Below are 18,920 nucleotides of genomic sequence, written 5' to 3'. Positions count from 1 at the left end.
TCAGGTACTGAGCTTTTCTTTGATGCAAGACTTTTTATCACTGATTCAATCTCTGCTAATTCATCTGTTCACATTTTCTGTTTTTTCATGATTCAATCTTGATAGCTTACATGTGTCCAGGAATTTTTCCATTTCTTCTAGATTTATCAAACTTGTTGGTATATAATTGTTTATAATAATCTCTTAGGGTTTTTTGTATTCCTTTGTTATCATTTGTAATGTCTCTTTTTTCATTTCTGATTTTGAGTCTTCCCTTTTTTTCTTTAGTCTGACTAAACGTTTGTTAATTTTGTTTATCCTTTAAAAAATCCAGCTCTTTGGGTTTTTTGACCTTTTGTTTTCTCGTTTTATTTACCTCTGTTCTGATCTTTATTATTTCCTTCTTTCTATTAATTTTGGATTTAGTTTGTTCTCATTTTTCCCTGAGGTGCAATGTTAGATTGTCTATTTGAGATAATTATTTTTTGTATAGAGGTATTTATTACTATATGCTTTCCTCTTAGAACAGCTTTTTCTGCATCCCATAGGTTTTTGATAAGCTGTGTTTTCATTTTCATTTGTCTCAAGAAATTTTGAAATTTCTCTTTTAATTTCTTTGTTGACCAATGGTTGTTCAAGAGCATGTTGTTTAATTTGTATGTATTTGCAAAGTTTCTGAAGTTTTTCTTGCTTTTATTGATTTCTGCTTTTATGCTATTATAATCAGAAAAATACTTGATATGATTTCAGTTTTTAACATTTGTTAAGAGTTGTTTGTGACCTAATGTATAATCTATTCTGGATACTGTTCCATGAGCAGTTGAGAAGACTGTATATTCTGCAACTGTTGAATGGAATGTTCTATAAGTGTCTATTAGGTCCATTTGATCTACAGTGTAGTTTAGATTTCATATTTCTTTGTTAATTTTCTGTCTGGATGATCTGTTCTTTGCTGTGAGTGAGGTGTTGAAATTCTCTACTATCATTGTGTTGCAGTCAATTTCTCCCTTTGGTTTTATTAATATTTGCTTTACATATTTAGGTACTCCCATGTTGGGTGCATACATATGAGCGTTAATCCCTTATTGAATTGACTCCTTTGTCATTATGCAATGATCTTCTTTGTCTCTTTTTATAGCTTTAATTTAAAGTGTATCTTATCTGATATAAGTAAAACTATTTCTACTCTCTTCTGGTTTCCATTTTCATGGAATGTCTTCTTCCATTCTTTCATCTTCAGCCTATGTATGTTATTACTAGTTAAATGATTCTTCATAGGTCGCATATAGTTGGGTCTTTTTATGTTAGAAAGGAAAATGATTGGGCACTGCTCTTCATTAAAAAGAAAACATTACTGAGGACTTCTGTAACCTCATTATCTGTCTGAGTAATTTCTTCTCAACTCCAGTATCAGTACTTTGGTTTCAGTTTGTCTTTCTAGCTTCATTCTTCATTCTACAAATAGGCGTGCTCACTGGCCTTCTTCCCCCAAACTAACTTGTGAGCAGTCTCTTTAAAATACTTTCTATTTTCTCATCTGAGTAAAAGTCTTCTAATCCTTCAGCACTGTAACTCATACATCATCTCCATCATGTTGCCCTTCCATCATCTTCTCTTTCTTTATGTCTACAGCATTTCAAAACCGTATTTTTTATTTTATTATGTTTTAATTTTTTTGACATGTACATATTGGACTCTATGTCTTTTTTTTTAGAAATTTTTCCTTCTTAGTTTATAAAGTAGTAGAATGCAGAGACTAAGTTTTATTCATATATATTTTTCTATGTAGTAGGTCCATGATACATGTTGATTAAATGATGACTTCTAATAAAGAATACCATTTGTATGGTAGAAAAGCAAAGGATAAGTTAGAAAAGGATAAAATCTTAAATAAGTATGTTAAAGTTTTATCTTTGCTTTTTAAACAAATGCTTCTTTAGCCACTGGTTGCTGTTTATTCTCTGATCCTCAAACTAGAGGTTTTCTTAGTACTTTTCTTTTGCAGGTGAGATGCATAAAAGTGCAGAAAATAAGATATGTTTGGAACTACTTAGAAGGACAGTTCCAGAAAATTGGGTAAGTTATTTTAGCAAGTACAACCAAAGAAGAAAAATATCTCAAAAATATTACTGCTAAATATGTTCTTTTCATTATTATTATTTTAGCTCTTTGGAAGACTGGCTCAGTTCTGCCAAGATACATCAAAAATTTGGATCAGGCTTGACAAGAGAAGAACAAGAGATTAGGTACCATGCATGTTATTGCCTATACTAGCTCAAAAGGATTATTATCAGTTAGCCAAATAGACAGCTCAGTAAATAGTTATCTTAATGGATTAATATCAGAAAATATTGTAATGCTCTATTTAGTATTATTAAATTAAATCTTTCACATACATTATATTACTTCATCTTCAGAGCAACCTTATGGGGCAGGTAGAACAGGCATTATCACCATTTCCATACAACAAATGAGAAATCTGAGGCTCAGAAAGGTTTCATGGCCAGAACGAGGTCACACAGATGGGAATTAGTAGCGGAAGAACTGAGGCCCACGCTCCTGGCTGCAGAGGTAGTGCTCTTTCTACTCCAGACAATGTTTCTTAAGGTTATTATAATATAAAGTTGAGCCAGTTTAGGTTATAATCAAGAAATACATATTAGATCATGATAATGCAGTTAAATAATTACCATGGAACAGCAGTAGAACACCATGCAAGATGTGTAGCTCCACAATTCCAAATGAATTATTAGGCAGAGAAGAGAGATTTAGGGAGGGCACTGGTATGTCAAGAGTCTGTGGGCTTTGAACAAATATCTTTTCCTCCCTGTACCTTTGTTTCCCAATCATAGACTGGGGGAGGACTCTTTAAAGGCCTTGCTGTTCTAAGTTTTTATGATTCACAAGCTTCGCCCTTCCCCATTTCTAGTACTTTGAAGAGATGTAGAGCCTAGCAGAATCTGCATCACCTGGGAGCTTGTTAGAAATGCATGATCTCAGACCACTTTTCATCCCGTTGAATCAGAATCTTCATTTTAACAATATCACCAAGTGATCTATATAAACATTAAAGTTTGAGAAGCACTGCTCTCATACATTTGACCAAGCTATTTAATCTGAGCATCGAGGTGGAAGACACAGAGAAAGCAGTTAGTGTTTTCAACAGTAACGTAACTCATAAAATGTCTTTCCTCCGCATAATCAAAGAAACACATCTCTGGGTTTTAGAGACACTGAATCAAAAAGCCGAATAATTATGTGTGTAGAGCTATTTTTGAGATCACAGAACTTTCCACCTACATTAAAATACATTATGAAGTTTTCCAGAACTACTAAATAGGGGTAGGAAAGTAGAAACAGCATTTCCTTATCAATAAAGGTATTTTCTCTTAACTATATCATGGTCTTATAGTAATAAAACCGGAATTGAGGCGAGACAGAATTGGGAACATGCTAATCCTGAAACTACTTGAATGAGACAATATTTAATATTAAATACCCAAAATACCATTTAGAAAAATATTTAGACCTTGGGAAGAGTATAGTTCTAGAAGCAATATGGTCATATTTATCGGTTTTGCAACTGAGAACCCTCACCTCCCACTATTTTGAGAAGGATGGGAATGGTATATAACAAGGGAGGCTTATGTTGGTCCCACAAGTGAGAAATTGAACATAGAATAGACCTTTTTCTGAATAGGTGAGTAGTGAGTTTTAATTTTATTATTTGTGATGGAGTGATACGTGATTTCTTTCTATAGGAGGTTAATATGTGGGCCTAATACTATCGATGTTGAAGTTACACCAGTTTGGAAACTGCTCATCAAGGAGGTAATTTCTCCAGCATTTTCTCTTGGTGTTGGATAGAAAATAAAGAAGTTTGACTCCAGTGAAATAATCAAGAGTGCTACTTGTTAATAAGTAACTATAATATAGAATATATTTTGGAAGTATGCCAAGCATATTATCCTCATATCTCTTGCTTACTCTTTTTCTTCAAGTGGTTCTTTTGCAGATTGCCTTAGGCAAGACAGGGTGTGAAACTCATTATACTTACTTAACATTTAATGGCTGGATGAATGTAATGTTTCTTTTCTTTTTTAATACTGTGCTGCTTAACTTGTTTTAACTTCGTGAAACTCCGTTTTTTTTAAGCTAATCCTTTTGTTAGGTAACAGATACAAGTTTCTTGGTGCCTAAAAATGTAGGAAGAAAAAACTCCATTTATTCAGCCTTATTAGTACTGCAGATCTCAAGGTATAAGATGAAATTTCCTTTTTGGACCCTATCACTGGGATCCTCCTTTTTTCACTTTACATTGACTATTATCAAACCATAGCCCTCTAGCTGTACTCTGGCTTCCCTGTGCTCCCTCTCCACTCCTCCTTGCCTTAAAAAAGCTTACTAAACTTAAGGTACTTTAAAAATATTTCCAGCAAGCTGTCAAGCATGAAAGAAAGTAAAACAAACCAATAGGGAATGTTTCTGTGTACTGCCTCTCTAACTAGAAGAAAGGATTGCCATTTCTGTTTTAGACAGAAGGAAACCAACTAGGGGGAATTTAAGTAAAGGCACAACATGTTATTTGACCAAAGCTGAATTCCAGCTGTTGAAGTTAACAGCTACTCTCTCGCACAGTGTTCTAGATGCTCTATTGCAGCTTACTGCTTTCAGCACAGCTCTCTACTTAATGAGAACATGCAGTCTTCAACTCACCCATTAATCAAGTTCCTTAACGACTTCAAATATGGCAGGTGTTATGTCATACAGAAGAAGAGACTAGAAAGTATTTTAACTTTGTAAACCTGAACTAATACTTCACCTTTCTGAAGGCCAGTAAATGTAAACAGGAGATGACAACATCTACTCCTTAAATAACTATTGTGATGGTCAACATGTCAATACATGAGACACTACTTTGTAAATTGTAAAGTGCGACAGTGATTAAAAGTAAGTGCTCTGGGGTCAGATTGCCTGGGTTTAAGTCTTGGGTCTGTGGCAATCATGGTCGCATGACTTTGGACATATTTCTTAAGATCTAAGGTTCAGTTTCTTTATCATTACAATGAAGATAAGTAACTTCTGGTTAATAAGGTAATTGTGGGAATTAAATGAGAAAATTCAAGTAAAGTTGCTTAGAGCAGTGTCTGGCACTTGTCAGTTGCTGAATAAATATAATAAGAATGTTGTGTGGGATGATGTATGTCATGAAGATGATTATGAAAACAAGTAAATAAAGAGCTAAGTGTGAAGCCTAAAAATCTCGCTTGCTTTCCTGTTTTTATGTCTGCCAACAGGTTCTAAATCCATTTTATATATTTCAACTCTTCAGTGTCTGTTTGTGGTTTAGTGAAGACTATAAGGAATATGCTTTTGCCATCATAATCATGTCCATAATTTCCATATCTTTGACAGTATATGATCTCAGAGAGGTGAGTTTCTCTATTAGTTCTATGGTTTCAGAAAGGGGAGAATAGTGAGTTTATTAAAAATTTGTTAGAAAGGAGTATCAGGAAATAGTCACTTCCTGCTCCATAGTAAATGAGACCAAGTTTGTAAATATGTAGCACAGTAAGCAGTGTTCAACAATTTAGTTCTTTCCCTTTCCTCCCATTCCAATCTCTGACATTTGAAGTTATTTTTCCTCTCTCTCTTTAATTTACTTAAGACTAATTAGCCAGAACAACATGCAAAGGTTTATGAATTGTGAATATGTGAAAAAATGCATGTAGAGAATACTGATGGGACTTGAGGATGGTGGAAGAGAGATGGAAGGTGGAGGAATCTATTTAATATGAACTCCTTTGCCATTTATGTTTGGCTGGTACTCATTTGTCAAGGCTGCAGTCCAACTCCTGGCTTTCTTTTTGCCTACACCAGGTTTCTAGATACTGTTGGAAAAAAATTACATAGAACAGATTGGTTGGTCGCACTATAAATCTGTGAATTCCAACCTCATCTGGACAAGCCTTCTGTTCATCTCTCATCGAGGTGCTCTCCCGTCCTCTGAAATGAAGGTTTCAAGCCATCTCCGTCTTCTGGTGTCTGAAATGCCCATCTTCTCATATTCCACTCTTTCTTTAATTCAGCAGATATCACTTATTTCACAAAAAAGATGGAAGCCATAAGACAGAAAATTGTCCAACTCCCCACTTTCTGAGTGCCAAATGACTCATCTCTGCAGCCCCCTCCTGCCCTGACCTCTCATTCCAGTGGAGGAAGTGCCCTCGGCTGTGCCTGCGAGACCATCCTCTTCCACCTTCTTGGGGTGCTTATGCAGTCCATGAGTGACTCCTCTCTTCTCCTCAAGAGCCTTCCCATCAACATTTAACATTCTCAAATTCTCTTAACTTGAAAACAAAACTCAAACAAAACAGTTTCTTCTCTTGACCATGCTTCTGCCTTCAGCTACTACTATATCACTCTTTTTCCATTCACAGTAAAACTTCTAGAGTCTTTGTGTCTGTTATCATTAGTTACTCATCTTCCTCTTACTTTTCAGTCATGCCAACATGCCTTCCTCCCTCATGACTCCATTTAAACAAATCTTGTTAAGGTCACCACTGTGATCCCAAAGCCCATAGATCATTTTAAAATTTAAAAAGTTCTTTTAAAATTAGCTCTTTTTTTTTTCCTTAATAGAAAGGGCAATAGGTGGCTATGATAAAAATAAAATTCAAACAGAACAAAAGAGTGTGAAAAAAAATTAAGGCTCCCTCCCGTTGGGAAAACTTCCCAGTGTTCAGGTCCTCTTTCAAGATACATCCACTAGGACCATATTTTCTGTATACTTTCAGCAATATTAAATGCATATGCATTGATTTGTTTAACAGAATGAATATATTCCATGTACACTGTTCTGCACTTGAATTTTACTTATTTATTTATTTATTTATTTTTGAGATGGAGTTTTGCTGTCATCGCCCAGGCTGGAGTGCAATGGCGCGATCTCAGCTCACTGCAACCTCTGCCTCCTAGGTTCAAGCAATTCTCCTGCCTCAGCCTCCCAAGTAGCTGGGATTACAGCCGTGTGCCACCACGCCCTGGCTAATTTTTGTATTTTTAGTGGAGACGGGGTTTCACCATGGTGGCCTGAATGGTGTTGATCTCCTGACTTCCAGTGATCCACCTGCCTTGGCCTCCCAAAGTGTTGGGATTACAGACATGAGCCACCGTGCCCAGCCTCCACTTGAATTTCTTACCTGTTATATCCTAAATATCTTTCTGCATCTGCACAAATACATTTTCTCTAGATGTATCATAATTTTTAACCAGTGCAATATTGATATGTATTTGGTTGTTTCTAGTCTTTTGCTACTAAGACAATGCTGCAGAAGCATCCTTGCACATATATCTTTTTATACATCTATATATATGTATGCATATGAATACATATTACATATGTATACATATGTATATAACAAGTATATATGCTTATGAATATCTGTATTGATATATAGAAAATTTCTGCAATTGAAATTACTTAGTCATAAGCTAGGTATGTTTAATGCATGTTGTCAAAATGCCTCTTAAAAAAAGTAATACTGGCCAGGTATGGAGGCTCACATCTGTAATCTCAAAATTTTGGGAGCCTGAAGTGGCAGGATAGCTTAGACCCAGGAGTTCAAGACCAGCCTGAGCAATATAGTGAGACCTCATCTCTCTCTATATATAAAAAAAGTAATACCCATTTACATTCCTTACAACAGTAGATAAGTTTTTCTTATCTTTACCAATGTAAGTGAAAACAGAATTCAGTAACTCCAATCACATGTTTTCTATTATGAGTTGAGCATTTCTTCACACTTTAGGCCATTTGTATTTCTTTTACTGTGAACTCTTTGTGTCCTTTATCAATTTTTATTGGGTTCTTGGTGTTTTGCTTGCTCATGTTATGATCCCCCTGCAGTGGATATTTTTTTTCCCACAGTACAGATTTCGCTAAACCTCTCAGTTGGATTTGACACAGTTAACTGCTCCATTCTTTCTGACGCACTCTTTTCCTTGGCTTCAGTGACAATACACTCTGCATCCTCTCCAGTTGCTCTTTTCCATTCTCTTTTGATAGCTCATCCTTCTCTATCTGACTTTTAAAAAATGAGTGTTCCAAAGTCAAAACAACATGAAAATGCATATAATGTAAAGTCTCCATTTTTCTCTCCCACTCCACTTGGCCAACTGCTTACATTAGTTTCTTGTGTAATCTTCCAAAAAAGTTTTTAGGCAAATGAAGCAAATACAAGTATATGTATTTTCTTTTTTTCTTATCTAAGTGGTAGCATAATTACATTATTTTCTAACTTGCTATTTAAAAAATTACTATTAATATATCTTGAGGATCTTTTCATGCAAGTACATAAAAGATTCTTCATTATTTTTATAGCGGTACATGCCAATGACTTCAAAGGCATATGCTAATGACTTTCAAATTTGTATGTATATCTCAAATCCAGATATCCCTTTTCAGTTCCAGACTCATAGCTTCAACTACCTATTTGATATCCCCACCTTAATATCAAAAAATTACCTTAAATTCAACATTCTCAACATAAAACTCAAAGATTCTTCTCCTTAAATCTGCACTTAGGTTTTTCTGATTTGGTAGCAGATACTACTGACCATTCCGTTGCACAGGCCAGAAATCTGGTTGCCACCTTGAAACTTTCTTTCTTCTTCCCCTTCAATTACACAGGAAGTCCTTTGATTTTTCCTTCCTAAATATCTCTTGACATCATTCACTTTTTTCCACCCTAGCACTATTAAGGTTCGAGTTAGTATCGTTTTCTACCTTGCAATCACCTCCCATCTGGCCTCCATACATCATTCTTGCAGAACACGTTTATTTACAAGCTTTTATCACTAAAATGCTTCAAAATATTCCCATTGCTCTTACAATAAACTTCTAATTCTCATCACAGACTTTAAAGCTTTACCTCAAGACTCACAAACTTTTTAGTTTCTAGAGCTCTTTAAACTCTTAAAAATCACTGAGGATCTCTAAGAGTTTTAAATCTTGTAGGTTATATCTACTGGTATTTACCAAATTAAGAATTAAAACTCAGAATCATAAAATATTAATTAATTAATTAAAAATAATAATAACATATTTGTATATAAATATATATTTAAAGACAACTGTATTTTCCAAAATAAAAATAATTTAGTGAGGAGAATGGCATTATTTTACATTTTTGCAAATCTCTTTTATGTTTGGTTTAAAAGAAGACAATTGGATTTTCTTTGTTTTTGGCTTGTAAGCAACAGAATTTATTTCTTTAGTTATGGAGGCTGGAAAGTTCAAGATCAAGACACCAGCAGATTCAGTGTCTGGTGAGGTCTCTCTTCTTGATTCAGAGATGGCACCTTCTTATTGCATCCTCACATGGTAAAAGAGATATGGCGTCTCTCCTGGGCCTCTTTTATAAGGGCACTAAAATTATTCATGACCTAATCACCTTTCAAAGGCCCCTCCTCCTAATATCATCATCTCGGGGGTTAGGATTTCAATACACGAATTTTGGGTCACATTCAGACCGTGGCAGTCTTTTAAAAATTTTCTGTATCAGTTGATTTAAATACTTTGATAATTGTACTTCTTTTTTTTATTTCTGACAATTGGATTTTTGTAACTGCTTCTGCATTTAGTCTATTGTGATATTAAACACCACTCAGCCTCTGGACATCACCACTGTACACTTGTGCAAGAATAAGATTCTAAAAGGCAATTAACGTCTTAGTGCTATTATGAAAAGAGTATACCTGCTCAGCCCCTGTGGGACATTCCTCGGGCCCTCTCTACGAACTACTGCTGCACGTATACGTGTAACTGCTGCTTTGACTTCTTTCTCCTGCCTTGATTCACCCAGCATCTCCCTTGCTTTCTGCCCTCCAGATGCACTAGGTCTTTTTGTTTCCTGACACATACTCTTTTTTTCTAACCTCAGAACAGTTCGATATGTCACCTGGCATTGTCCATTTTTTTTTTTTTCATCTTCATGATTTGCCTTTACCCCTTGACTAAATAACTCCTACTCAGATGTTAGGTTCAATGTCACTTCTTCAGGGGAGAGTTCTCCTGACTGATTCCCTTTGCTATATATGATCCAAAAGTACTTTATTTTTTCTTCTTATTCCTGATTGTCATTATACATTTATATATGTAGTTACTTGATGAAAACCTACTTTTCTCAGTAGGTTGTAAATTTCTTGGTGTTAAGAACCATATCTCTTTTGTTCATTCTATTCCTGAAATATTAAAGTTTGCTCAATAACTGTTTGTTGATTAATGCACAAATGAGTAAAAGAATGAGTTACACAAAAGCAGAACACCTGTCTTTTTGACATTGGCTTATTCTGTTAATCATTTTTAGAACACATTTATCAGATTTGCAAATAATTTGAAGCTAGGGAATTTAGGAAGTATCTTAAATGACAAAATCAGGATGACAAAATGAACACATTAAATGATTGGGACTTTTAACCCCCAGAATCAAGCAGGAGGTCTTTTACACAATAGTTTCCCAATGATGTGGAATCAAATATAATTGTGTTTTTGTTTCTCTTACTGATTCACTCTCATCCCATATGTTTCATGTATTACAACAACCAATAGTATGAGGAAGTAGCAGGAACCATCAAACTCCTTATTCATTTATTGATTTTTATTTTTATTTCATTATTATTTATTTATTTATTTATTTATTTATTTTTTGAGATGGAGTCTTGCTCTCTTGCCCAGGCTGGAGTTCAGTGTCAAAAACTCTTCTGAGTGGAAAGAGCATGCTGGAAATTCCTTTCTGCTGAAGAAAACATACTTACTGCTGCGTGAAGATCACTAGGAATTGGATGCTTTTTCAATTAAATAAAGAGCTACTTAGTCCTTTGTTTTTAGCCAGTACATTCCATTCAATTGGCAATAAGACAGTGTTCCATCTTTAAAGAAGCCTAGCACCTTACTTAATACCTAGAAACTATGCTCAAATAGATAAGACTTTTCCATTTTCCCTTCTTTTTCAGCAATCTGTAAAACTCCACCATCTAGTCGAGTCACATAATAGCATTACAGTCTCTGTGTGTGGGAGAAAAGGTAAGTTCCATTATTTTAGATCTATGTGCTATTCACATGGAATCAGAAAATAATTTGAATTTGTATTTCTGATTGCTCCTGGTATTCTCATCTTCATATTCATTTTTCCTTAGGCATTTGTTCAAAGGGATGAGGAACTTAAGATTTTTTTTTACCTTAAGAACTAGTTTATTGGGGTAGAATTGACATTGGTAAACTTAACACATTTATAGTGCAGAATTTGATAAGTTTGGCATGTGTATATTCCCATGAAACTATCATAATCCTCAAGATAATGACCATTCATCACTCCCAAAAGTTGCCTTGTTCCTGCTTCTAGTTGTTTTCTCTCCTGCTTCCTCCCACCTCCCCCATCCCTCAGGCAATCATTTATCAGCTTTCTGTCACTGTAGATTCATTTCCAGGCTCAATATTAATACATAAATGGCATTTTACAGTATGCATTCTTTAGGTCTTTTATAATACATTTTTGGTTAACTTGGGGGGAGATCAAAGTTCGTATTTTATCCACTTTATTAAGTGCATCAGTCATTCATTCCTTTTATTTCTGAGGCTATCTCATTGTGCAGATATACTAGTTCGTTCATCCACTCACCTGTCAATGCATATTTGGGTTCCAGTCTTTGGCGATTCCAAGTAATGGTGTTATGATCATTTAGGTATAAGCCATGTATAGACATGCTCTTTCATTTCTTATGAGAAAATACCCAGCTATGGAACAGCTGGGTCATGTACTAGATAGATATTTAACATTTTAAGAAACTGCCAATCTTGTGTCCAAAGTGGTGGCACCGTTTTACACCAGCAGTGTGAGAGTTCTAAGTGCTCCACATTCTTGACAGCACTTGGTATGGCCAGTCGTTTTAATTTTGGCCACTTTAGTGTGTGGTAGTATTTCATCCTTGTTTTAATTTGCATTTTCCTAATGACTAATGGCATTGAATATCTTTTCAAATTCTTATTTGCTGATCATATATCTTTTTTGGTGAAGTATTTGTTTAAATTTGTTGTTTATTAGATTATTTTTATTATTAAAATTGAGTTTATTCCACATTACGGATATAAGTCCTTTATCAGATAAATGATTTGCAAATATTTTCTGTCAGTCTATGACTTACCTTCCCATTCTCTTTACAGTGTTTTTCCAAGAGCAGACATTTTTATTTTTGTTAAAGTCAAGTTTATCAATGTTTTCTTTTGTGGATCATGCTTTTGATGTAATTTCTAAGATATTTTTGTCAAAGTCACCATGATTTTCTGTATTGTCTTTCAGAGTTTTAGGTTTTACATGTAGTTCTATATTACATTTTGATTTTGGCTTTTGTTTTTTTGGATTGAGGGTCATTTTTTGCAAACAGATATCCAAATGTTCCAATACCATTTGTTGAAAAGATTATCTTTTCTCCAATGAATTGACTTTTCACCTTTTGTCAAAAATCAATTGTTCACATATGGGTGGATGTGTTTCTTGATTTCCTACCCAATTTTATTTTTTTGCTTTTATTGTATTTGCTTTTTTATATCAATACCATACAATGTTGCTTTATAATAAGTTTTGAAATAGGGTAATGTTAGTCCTACAGCCTCGCTCTTCTTTTTTAGAGTATTTTGACACTATTGAGCCCTTTGGGTTTCTATATGACTTTGGAACTCATCCTGTCAATTTCTTTAAAAAATGCTGGGATTTCTTTAGAATTACAATAATTTATAGATGTACAGACTTCAGTTTATAAATCTTTAGAAGCTCATTTAAAAATCTGTTAGAATTCCTATTAAGTACTAATATGAAATGTACAATAACGTAAACAATTGTCACAAATAAAATTCAAAGATGCCAATGTTTGATGAGATATTTTCCATAACCTGGGGTTGCTTCCTTAGAGTGTTCCTAGGATGTCTACTGATCTGTCTATTAAAGTCATGCAGTGGGAACAAATGTTGATTTTCTTTGCCAAGAAAATACCATAGATGAATATTAAAAACAGTTTTGTAAGCCAAAATTCACATCTGCACACACTTAAAATGTAGCTCTTTTTTTAAAAAAATAATAATTTGTAATACATTCTGAAAAACACAAAAATGCTGTATATCTGGCTGGGTTACCAGTGTTTAGCCATAAGTGCAGTGATACAGGTTATACAATTACTGAAACTGATAAGTGTATTCTAAATTGTGGAAATATGTGTGTATTTTTGTGTTAGTAACTCTTTTTGGTATCTATTTCAGGCTTGCTTATAGTATATACATATGTAGAATATAACATTCAAAATATACTCTAGTGATGTAACCATCCAATTAAAGGAAATAAAATATTTTTAAGGGGAATATAATTTTTTCCTGGTTAAAAATGTATTTATTTATTTATTTTTATTTATTTTGGTATATGAATAAGTTCTTTAGTGGTGATTTCTGAGATTTTGGTGCACCCATCACCTGAGCAGTGTACACTGTACCCAGTGTGTAGTCTTATCCTTCACTCCCCTCCCACCCTTTGCCCTGAACCCCCAAAGTGCATTGTGTCATTCTTATGCCTTTGCGTCCTCATAGCTTAGCTCCCACTTATGAGTGAGAATATACGATGTTTAGTTTTCAATTTCTGAGTTACTTCACTTAGAATAACAGTCTCCAATTTCATTCAGGTTGCTGCAAATGCCATTGTTTCATTTTTTATGTCTGTATGGTATTCCATGTTATATACATGCCACATTTTCTTTATCCACTCATAGATTGATGGGCATTTGAGCTTGTTCCATATTTTTGCAGTTACAAATTGTGCTGCTTTAGACATGCACATGCAAGTATCTTTTTCATATAATGACTTCTTTTCCTCTGGGTAGATACTCAGGAGTGGAATTGCTGTATCAAATGGTAGATCTACTTTTAGTTCTTTAAGGAATCTCCATACTATTTTCCATAGTGGTTTTACCAGTTTACATTGCCACCAACAGTGTAAGAGTGTTCCCTTTTCACCACATCCTTGTGAATGTGTTATTTTTTGATTTTTTGATTATGGCCATTCTTGCAGGAGTAAGGTGATATCGCATTGTGGTTTTGATTTGCATTTCCCCGATCATTACTGATGTTGAGGACTTTTTCATATGTTTCTTGGTCATCTTTATATCTTCTTTCAAGAATTGTCTATTCATGTTCTTAGCCCAATTTTTGATGGCATTGTTTGTTTTTTTTCTTGCCGATTTGAGTTCCTTGTAGATTCTGGGTATTAGTCCTTCAACAGAAGTATAGATTGCAAAGAGTTTCTCCCACTCTGTGGATGTTCTGTTTATTCTGCTGGTTATTTCTTTTGCTGTGCAGAAGCTTTTCAGTTTAATTAGGTAATTAAGTACCATGTATTTATCTTTTTTTTTTTTTTTGTATTTGCTTTTGGGTTCTTGTTATGAAGCCTTTGGCTAAGCCAATGTCTAGAAGAGTTTTTCCAGTGTTATCTTCTAGGATTTTTATGGTTTCAAGTCTTAGATTTAAGCCTTTGATCCATCTTGAGTTGGTTTTTGTATAAGGTGAGGGAAGAGGACTCAGTTTCATTCTTTACATGTGGCTTGCCAATTATCCCAGCATCATTTGTTGACTAGGGTGACCTTTCCCCACTTGTTGTTTTTGTTTGCTTTGTCAAAGATCAGTTGGCTGTAAGTATTTGGCTTTATTTCTAAGTTCTCTATTGTGTTCCATTGGTCTATATCCCCATTTTTATACTAGTACCATGCTGTTTTGGTGACTGTGGCCTTATAGTATAGTTTGAAGTTGGGTAATGTGATGCCTCCAGGTTTGTTCTTTTTGCTTCGTCTTGCTTTGGCTATGCAGATTCTTTTTTGGTTCCGTATGAATTGTAGGATTATTTTTTCTAATTCTGTGAAGAATGATGGTGGTATTTCCATGGGAATTGCATTGAATTTGTAGATTGATTTTGGCGGTATGGTCATTTTTACAATATTGATTCTACCCATCCATGAGCATGGGACGTATTTCCATCTGTTTGTATTGTTTATAATTTCTTTCATCAGGGTTTTGTAGTTTTCCTTACAGAGATCTTTCACCTCTTTCTTTAGGCATATTTCTAAGCATTTTATTGTATTTTGCAGCTATTATAAAAGGAGTTACGTTCTTGACTTGATTCTCAGCTTGGTCACTGTTTGTGTATAGCAGAACTACTGACTTGTATACAATAATTTTGTATCCTGAAACTGCTGAATTCATTAACCAGTTCTAGGAGCTTTTTGGATGAGCCTTTAGAGTTTTCTTGGTATACTATCATATCATTGGTGAACAGTGACAGATTGACTTCCTCTTTACTGATTTGGATGCCCTTTATTTCCTTCTCTTGTCTGATTGTTCTGGCTAGAACTTCCAATATTATGTTGAATAGAAGTGGTGAATGTGGGCATCCTTGTCTTGTTCCAGTTCTCAGGGGAAATGCTTTCAGCTTTTCCCCATTCAGTATAATGTTAGCTGTGGATTTGTCATAGGTGGCTTTTATTACCTTAAGGCATGTCCCTTCTATGCCAGTTTTGCTGAGGGTTTTAATAATAAAGAGATGCTGGAAAATGCTTTTTCTGCATCTATTGAGATGATCACGTGATTTTGTTTTAAATTTTCTTTATGTGGTGCATCACATCCATTGACTTGCGGATGTTAAATCATTCCTGCATTCTTGGTATGAAACCCACTTGATCATGGTGGATTATCTTTTTGATATGCTGCTGGATTCAGTTAGTTAGTATTTTCTTGAGGAGTTTTGCATCTATGTTCATCAGGGACATTGGTCTGTAGTTTTCTTTTTTTGTTATGTTCTTCCCTAGTTTTGGTATTAGGGTGATACTGGCTTCAAAAAATGATTTAGGGAGGATTTCCTCTTTCTCTCTCCTGTGGAATAGTGTCAACAGGATTGATACCAATTTTTCTTTGAATGTCTGATGGAATTCACCTGTGAATCTGTCTGGTCCTGGACTTTTTTTTTCTTGGTAACTTTTTAATTACCACTTTAATCTTCCTGCTTGTTATGGGTTTATATTTTTCACTATGGGTTCACAGTTTATATTTTTTCCTGGTTTAACCTAGGAGGGTTGTATAATTCCAGGAATTTATCCATCTTCTCTAGATTTTCTAGTTTATTCGCATAAAGGTGTTCATAGCATCCTTGAATGATCTTTTGTGTTTCTGTGGTATCAGTTGTAATATCTCCCATTTTGTTTCTTATTGAGCTTATTTGGATCTTCTCTCTTCTTTTCTTGGTTAATCTCACTAATGGTCCATGAATTTTATTTATCTTTTCAAAGAACCAACTTTTTGTTTCTTTTATCTTTTGTGGGCTTTTTTGTTTGTTTGTTTCAATTTCATTTAGTTCTGCTCTGATCTTGGTTATTTATTTTCTTCTGCTGGGTTTGGGTATGGTTTATTCTTGTTTCTCTAGTTCCTTGAGGTGTGACCTTAGATCGTCTATTTGTGCTCTATCACTTTTTGATGTAGGCATAAAAAATGTTGGGATTTTTATTGGGATTGTGCTGAACCTATAGATACATTTATGGAAAATTGACATAGTAACATATTTCAATCTATTCCTCTATGAGTATAACACTGCTTCATTTGTTTAGGTCTTTGATTTCTTTGACAGTGTTTTGCAGTTTTCAGTGTATGGATGGGTCTTACACATTTTTTTCTCAGATTTATTTTTAAGTAATTCATATTTTTGATGCTATTGTAAATGATATTTTAAAATGTAGATGTTCAGTTGTTCATTTGCTAGTAGTTCCATCATGTAAATGTGCTGATCAGTTTGCTTCACATTCAGGAGAGACCCTCTGCAGATCTTTGTGGCTCTCCACTGAACAGTTACCTCCCCAGCTATGAACTCAAGCTGCCAAGATCTCCATCGATGCTCATCTTTGTGTTCTGAACTCAGTAGTCATCTGGACTTGGTCTGGTTTCCCTTCTCTGCCTAGTGGCTTGGAAACTCAAGACAGTAAGCGTAGCAAATGTAGAACACCTTTATTTGTTTCCCATCTCTTTCGTTGTTTGATGTTCAGTGTCTAAAACCCATTTTTTCATATCTTTTATACAGTTGTTTCCAGTGGGAAGATAATTCTCGTCCTTTTTATTCTCTCTTGGCTGGAAGTGAATTTTTACCTTTTAAAAATATAATTGGTCATTTTTTTGTCCATACTTTTTATGATAAAACACTTTGAACATACACAACAGTGGAGAGAATACTATAATAAAACCTCATGTACCTATCACACAGATTAAATAATTATCAACCTATTGAATCTTTTTTTCATCTGTTCTATTAAATCTCCACCCTATATTATTTCGGAACTATCCCAGATATTATATTTTATTTGAAAATATTTCAGCATATAGCTCTAAAATATAAAGAGTCTTTTTAATTCCTTTATCACATCTTTTAAAACCTCATAATTTGAAAATAGTTATACAGGCAATGTTCAAATTTCCTCAATAGAGTCAAGTACGTGTGTAGATGTACTTACGATACATATACAAGCACTTTTATTTTATTGCCCCTTGCCTGATTGCGCTTCAAAGATACTGCATTTTTTGTTTCCAACTGAAGATTTCTGACAATCCTACACTGAGCAAGTCTATCCGTGCCGTTTTTCTAAAAGCGTGTGCTGTCTTCATATCTCTGTGTCACATGTTGGTAACTCTGGAAATACTTCAGACTTTTTCATTGTGATTGTATCTGTTACGGCAGTCTGTGATCAGTGATATTTGATATTACTATGATAAGTGCTTTGGGGCACTATGAACCATGCTCATGTAAGATAGCAAACTTAATCAGTGTTAGATGTTCCCCAACTGGCCATTCCCATCTCTCTCTTTCTTTCCTCGGGCCTCCCTACTCCCTGAGACCCAACAGGATTAAAATTAGATTGATAAATAACCCTACGCTGGTTTCTAAGAGTTCTAGCAAAAGGAAGAGTTATGTGTTTCTGATTTTCAAATAAAGCTAGAAATGATTAAGCTTTGTGCGGAAGACATGTTGAAAGCCGGGATGCACTGAAAGCTGGGACTCTTGCACCAGTTAGCCAGGTTGTGAATGCAAAGGAAAAGTTGTTGAAGGAGATTAGAAGCACTGCTCCAAAAGTGAACACACAAATGATCAAAAGCGAAGCAGCCTTACTGCTGATGTGGAGGAAGTTGTAGTGGTCTGAGCAGAAGCTCAAACCAGTCACATTTCTGTAAGACAAAGCCTAATCCAGAGTCAGGCCCTAACTCTTTAATTCTGTGAAGGCTGAGAGAGGTAAGAAAACTACAGAAGAAAAGTCTGAAGCTCGCAGAGTTCGGTTTATGAGGTTTAAAGAAAGAAGCCATCTCCATATGTAAAAATGGACGGTGAAGTAGCAGCACCAGACACGGTACTATAAACCTCAATGAGAATGTTACAAGTACTCATTTTAATGGTGTTAGTCATTGTTTCTAGGTCTTTTTAGAAAACATACTTAGGAAATAGTTTTTTAAGATAAAATGCATTGTGAGGTCATACTGACCTCGTAACTTCCAATTCAAGTGTAGAATTCATAGTCATACTGACCTTATAATTTCCAATTCAAGTTTAGAACTATGGGCTTTTTACTTTACTTTATTCATTATACTTGTGTTTCTCTTATCGCTATACCCAAAGTTCTGATTCTCAATAACAGGAAGAGATTACTCTTTTGCTTTATCCCATTGCATATAATAACCTCAGAGTGACAAACCAATGCAACTCAGCATTGATAATAATTCCTAAAAACAATTTAAGATGTTTTTAGAATTATTTTTTCCCATTTGTGACATCTCATTAGAAATGTACAGTCAAATTATACATTGTTCATTAAAGTCACTC

At 34.6% G+C, this 18,920-nt stretch overlaps 1 protein-coding gene across 1 annotated transcript in view; it reads left to right on the top strand.

Annotated features, from left to right (window-relative positions):
- Positions 1 to 18,920, top strand: part of ATP13A4 (ATPase 13A4) — a 153,299-nt gene that overhangs the window by 54,904 nt on the left and 79,475 nt on the right. The window contains exons 5-9 of the mRNA XM_033213065.1: positions 1,985 to 2,055; positions 2,145 to 2,225; positions 3,741 to 3,810; positions 5,277 to 5,411; positions 10,996 to 11,065. Of these exons, the coding sequence (XP_033068956.1) occupies positions 1,985 to 2,055; positions 2,145 to 2,225; positions 3,741 to 3,810; positions 5,277 to 5,411; positions 10,996 to 11,065 (427 nt within the window). The remainder of the gene's footprint in view (positions 1 to 1,984; positions 2,056 to 2,144; positions 2,226 to 3,740; positions 3,811 to 5,276; positions 5,412 to 10,995; positions 11,066 to 18,920) is intronic.

This window comes from Trachypithecus francoisi, unplaced genomic scaffold, assembly GCF_009764315.1.
Source record: "Trachypithecus francoisi isolate TF-2019V2 unplaced genomic scaffold, Tfra_2.0 Lachesis_group0, whole genome shotgun sequence".
Classification (NCBI taxonomy): Eukaryota; Metazoa; Chordata; class Mammalia; order Primates; family Cercopithecidae; genus Trachypithecus; species Trachypithecus francoisi.
This window is presented reverse-complemented; position numbering and strand designations above follow the sequence as displayed.